This window comes from Pelobates fuscus, chromosome 4 (genome assembly GCF_036172605.1).
Source record: "Pelobates fuscus isolate aPelFus1 chromosome 4, aPelFus1.pri, whole genome shotgun sequence".
In the NCBI taxonomy this organism is placed as follows: domain Eukaryota; kingdom Metazoa; phylum Chordata; class Amphibia; order Anura; family Pelobatidae; genus Pelobates; species Pelobates fuscus.
Genome location: NC_086320.1, coordinates 342,758,056 through 342,763,486, shown reverse-complemented (window position 1 = coordinate 342,763,486; position 5,431 = coordinate 342,758,056). Strand labels below are relative to the sequence as shown.

Genomic DNA, 5,431 nt, shown 5'->3' with positions numbered 1-5,431 from the left:
ATACACTGTTTAGTAAATAAACCCCTGTGGCCCTTTATCTGTGGCCTAGAGATGTAGACACCAGAGATTAGATATTTGTGCCAGCATTAGTACAAGCGATGTTACATATTTCGCATGTTTTCACTGACTGCCCTCTTACAGGCGGTCACTGTCACAGAGCTGCACAGCACCAGCGACACGTGATTCCAACAAATCCGATCTCTAGCGTTTAGAGCTCCCAGTCAGTCAGCGTGCGACGTCACGGCGCTGTCTTGGACCGCAAACAACATTCGCATGCGCGTTCCAAGCCTCGTTCTGGACTCGGAAATGGTTACTGGTTTTGAAAGCTGTGTCGTGTTTCCAGCCCATGTGTTTGCTGGATGTGAGACGACACGGTGAGTGAACCTCTAGCTAACACAAACCATCATTCCAGTGTGTACCATAGCACTGCATGGGTGGGGGGTGTCCTGGGGGTATTTACTAAGTGTCTAACTACAACATATTGCAATAACTGGTTTGGTTAGATGGTAATGGTGTGGATTTAGGGATTATATATAATATAATATTTGTAGAATGGGTTAGGAAGACTGACATGTATAAGAGTTAATATAATATATGTGTGTGTATATATATATATTTTACCAGGAAAGATACATTAAGATTTCTCTCGTTTTCAAGTGTGTGTGTGTGTGTGTGTGTGTGTGTGTGTATATATATATATATATATATATATATATATATATATATATATATATATATAATGTGTGTGTGTGTGTTTATAATGGTTGATTAATAGTGTATTTTATAATATAATTATTTGGGCAGTCCGTATTTAAAGGTTACTCCAGCCGCCATGACCAGTCTGATTTTAGAATTGTTCATGGAGCAAGCGACCTGCACGTGTAGCATTTATGGTTGGAAAGCAGCCCATGCAAAGATATTTGCAGTTTTGTGCTGGGGAGCTAGTTGCACCCCCGGCACACGAGATTTAGGCAGCCTAGAACTCTGCTCCCCTGCCTAATGTTGTGGGCAAAAATTAAGGCTGTTGTCATCACGCGCTGCGAATGAGTGCGAGTCTTTATATGCAGGTAGCTACGTGAGTGCGCAATGGGAAGTCCTCTGGTCTGTGTGTGACTCACGTACACAGTCTAACGATGTGCCTCAATACTCCCTGTCTCCCTCCTTTTTAACAGTGACCGTTGTATACTGAAAGGTAAATACTTCCTCTAGTGATAGCTGTATACTGAATGGTAAATACTTCCTCTAGTGATAGCTGTATACTGAATGGTAAATACTTCCTCTAGTGATAGCTGTATACTGAATGGTAAAATACTTCCTCTAGTGATAGCTGTATACTGAAAGGTAAATACTTCCTCTAGTGATAGCTGTATACTGAATGGTAAATACTTCCTCTAGTTATAGCTGTATACTGAAAGGTAAAGTACTTCCTCTAGTGATAGCTGTATACTGAATGGTAACGTACTTCCTCTAGTGATAGCTGCATACTGAATGGTAAATACTTCCGCTAGTGATAGCTGTATACCGAATGGTAGAATACCTCCTTCCTATCTGACGGCGGTGTGCCATTCGATGCTTCGCCTAGAAAAGCATTGAACGCAATGCTTTTCTGTGTGAAGCTCATTGGGGTATTTGCGGCTCTTGCCGCACATGTGCGAAGGTCTATTAATGCTCCACTATGAGAAGGACTTGGTAGGACCGCAGTAAGGAAAAAGATATCGTGGCATTACAAAAAAAAAAAGAGGCGGGCAAGCAATTGCAGAGAACTTGACCCAGTGCTGGATGCCAGGTAAATGTAAAAATAGTATGAAACACTTTTCAGGTGAAATATGGGGCAAGGCTTAAAGATAGCTAATAATTCTATGAAAGGCTTTATGGGAGTTGTAATCTGACATGGGTGGGAACGTCTTTGCACCCAATTTGGTGGGAATTTCCAACTGCATTGCTTGAATTTTTTTTTTTTTTTTTTTTCTCTTGACCTCTGCGCCTAGGAAGTGCAGAGCTAAAAATAAGAACTGATTTGTGTTTTTTCTTAATCAGGTAGTAGGAAGGTTAAAGGAACACACCGATGTTAAAACCGATTTTGGGATGTGTTTTTAACCCTTTACATGCCTGCCACCCCCCCCACTCCTTTCTTGTCGCTGCTTTGGTCTTTCCCTGGGAGACTGTCAGTGGCGACAGGCACCCATGCTCTTCATCCTAATATGCTGAAAGCACCTCAATAAATTTGGAGTGCACCTTACCTACTGCTGTGTGCTGGACACATTTCTTTGGCTTTGATGCCAGCTGGTTTATAGAGCCAGAGTCTGCTTTTGCATCTTCAGTGGAGTGAGCATAGGTTTTTGCAGGTCCTTCTACATGTAACAGTAACTCTCTTCCATTTTTGTTTTACAAACACAAAATGTTTCACTCTCAATGTTCATTAACCCCTCAGTGTTTTACTAACTTTACTTGCCTTTGATTTCATGGCTGAGCAGCACTCTATTACTATTTGTGCAGTGTTCCAGCAACTGCTCACTATAGATAATCCACTTAAAGTTTTGTTTTTACCTTGATTAAATTGCCACTGTGTCTTATTTCAGTGGTTATGGTGCTATAGGACCATACTATATGGGTTAAAACTCCTCCAGGTCAGACTGTTTGCTAATGATTTCTCAAAATCTTGGGTATTCATTGCATAAGCCTGCCTTTCACCTAGAGATCACATAAAATGCAAATATCACTTCCTCATTATCTGTCCAGGTATTTGCACTGTGTAAGAACTTAATAGTGTGATCACATGCTGTTTTCTCTCTTCTGAATTAATTTGCAAAGTATTCATATTCTATTTTACACATTATGCTTTTGCAGGAATTGAGAGAAAAAGAGATATCAACGTATCCAGTTAAAATGGCAGCGAAAGTTGCTAAAGGATCAGTACGTAAATCAAAGTCAATCGTGTCCAAGACATCACTCAACAGCCCTTTCCAGAAAGCCTGGAATACTGTTGTGGGAGACGATATGCAGTTCATTCATCAGACTTTACTGAACAAAATTGAGGCGCTTGGGCTCAAAAAGATAGAGCCCCCAAATCGACCAAAGAAAAGAAAGGGTGCAAAAAAGAAGCAAGGGGAAAGTGCTGATGAAAAGGACACAGAACCAAACCCAGCGGAAAAAAGCTGTGAGAAAGACAGTACACACCAGGATGACAATGTACTTAACTCAGGATGGACGCACGCTGAGATTCGCAAGCAGTTAGCCATTGGGATTAATGAGGTTACAAGAGCTGTAGAAAAAAATGAGTTGATCCTGATTCTAGTTTGTAAATCTGCAAAGCCTGTGTTGATAACCAAACACCTCATTGACTTGAGTGCAAGCAGGAAGGTCCCAGCTTGCCAGCTGCCACGTCTTAGTGAGAATATTGGGGCTGCATTGGGATTGAAGTCTCTGTTGGCTCTTGGTTTTAGAAAGGACTGTGTTTTTCTTAAGGAAGTTAAATCCATAATTCCTAGAGTGCCCCCACTGGATGTTCCGTGGCTGCAGAGTGGATCTACGGAAGAGGCACCAGCTACTGACACTGCTCCAGAGGAAGACATAACACAGGAAGAGGAAAAGGGAGAAGAAAAAGAAAAGCCTAAGGCTGGGCTAAAACGGAAAATGAAGACGGAACAAGAAGAATCCTCTAGTGTAGTATTTCAAGGCCTGAAAGTTAAAAAGATTGTTCCAAATCCAAACAAAATTCGAAAAGTTAAGAAAGCTGCCAAAAAAAAGTAATGTAATATGTAAATAATTAGGTTTTAATTAAAAAAGTTATTTGTTATTTATATAATGTTTTTGTTTACTGTTTTATATAATATAAAAAATATTATATATTTAATTTGTTTGTAATAGCTCCCACCCAAAAGGACCCAGCAAGATGCTTTTTACCTAATCTATCAAGAGGATCCTAACTTGATCTGCATCGATTTAAAATGACAGAAATGAAATATTATGTTGTACAGCCTGTACGAAAATATAGCTAAAATGGTTGGTTTTGAATTTTTTTTTAATTTATATTCTTTCTTTTTGCTGTGCATGATAATACAAAAACAGCCTGCAAAGCCACAACAGAAATACAGAAGTATAACTTGGTAGACATATAGATAGAAGGCATACCAATATGACAGTGTGAAGGTACGTAGCAATAGATATCAGAGCGCATTTTTATAATGTGAGTATTCTAAACTTGGTCACTCATGTCCTAGCTGTAGGCAGATTTGAGGAAGTAGGATTTGGAGACACGAGGGGTGTGATCTATAATATATGCAAATAAGAACCACAGGCTAAGGTACAAGATAAATATGTATGTCCAGACCTAGAGACTATTGAAAGCTCACAGTTAACTAACATTGCTAGACACGTGGACAACTAAAGATAGAATCAAAACAGGTAAATACAAACTAGTTTAAATGCCACTGGCTACTAGTCACAGTGTAAAAGTAGGTACAATAGTCAACAGGTATTTTCGAGCTGGTAACAGGTTGGGAGCAGCAGTTAGGTAGGATCGGGAACTTGGCCAATGCCGCTGATAGGCCACGTTTAAATAGTCTTTTCCCGGACCAGTTGTGCCATTATTTACACCCCTACTGCCTTTTGCTGTCAGCCTGGATTCATGCTTGCAAGTCATGGGAGGTGTGTTACACCAGAGTTATTCTTCTCCTAAGGTCAATGCTTTAAAAGGAGTTGTATCTGTGTCTCCCAGAGTCCTCCCGCTATCCGCCTCAGTCACAGCTCCGCAGAAGCATCGAGGTAAGGGGAACCCTTCAGGTGTTTTGTGCAGTTGGTGCGTAGTACCTCCGTGTGGGCCTCCAGCCCGGCATGGGATCGGTGCTCCGGCACAATTGCTTAGGTCACAGACTCTGCAGTCATTGTAGAATCCAGGCTGCAACACTGGATGTGCCTCTAGAACTCCTGGAAGATGCTTTCGAATTGCTCTCTCCAAGCATGGAGTAGTGAGCCCTCCTGATGTCACAGATGCTGAAGTGTGGCAGCCATTTTGGGCTCGCCATGCGGTCATAGTCAACTGGGAGGTCAGTTACAGGGAAGAGGAGAGTTTCCCTGAAGGGGACAGGGATATCCCCCACTGGTCCAAAGGGGGAGTTGCAGGGCCACAGCATAGTCTATAGGAGAAGCGGGCATTGCGCTGAGGGGTCGTCCGATTCCTTCAGTCACAAGGCTACATTTTCGTGCTGTGTAAGAAGGCAGCGCAATGGTACAAAATATCTAAAAATTCCCACTCGGCGTTGGGCAGTTCACAGCTCGAGTGAGGCTTCCAGCTGTGTGGGTATTCGTGACAAAAACTTATGTTAGGTGCTTGTGTGCCAGAGCTCTCAGATAACGTATCTGGCCATCTTGACCGCCAGGCCCTGCGCCCTGCTAAAATTATTAAATCATTCTAGCTAGGCCATGATTCTGT

General features: G+C 41.8%; 1 protein-coding gene across 1 annotated transcript; it reads left to right on the top strand.

The window, feature by feature from the left end:
• The first annotated feature begins 243 nt into the window (after positions 1-243).
• On the top strand, positions 244-3,750 carry RPP38 (ribonuclease P/MRP subunit p38). The gene is made up of 2 exons (XM_063450762.1): positions 244-374; positions 2,848-3,750. The coding sequence occupies exon 2, from the start codon at positions 2,887-2,889 to the stop codon at positions 3,748-3,750; it is 864 nt and encodes a 287-aa protein (XP_063306832.1). The 5' UTR covers positions 244-374; positions 2,848-2,886.
• Positions 3,751-5,431: the final 1,681 nt, after the last annotated feature.

Coding starts and splice junctions, on each gene's coding strand:
- RPP38 (XM_063450762.1), top strand. CDS start 2,887: ATGGCAGCGAAAGTTGCTAAAGGATCAGTACGTAAATCAAAGTCAATC.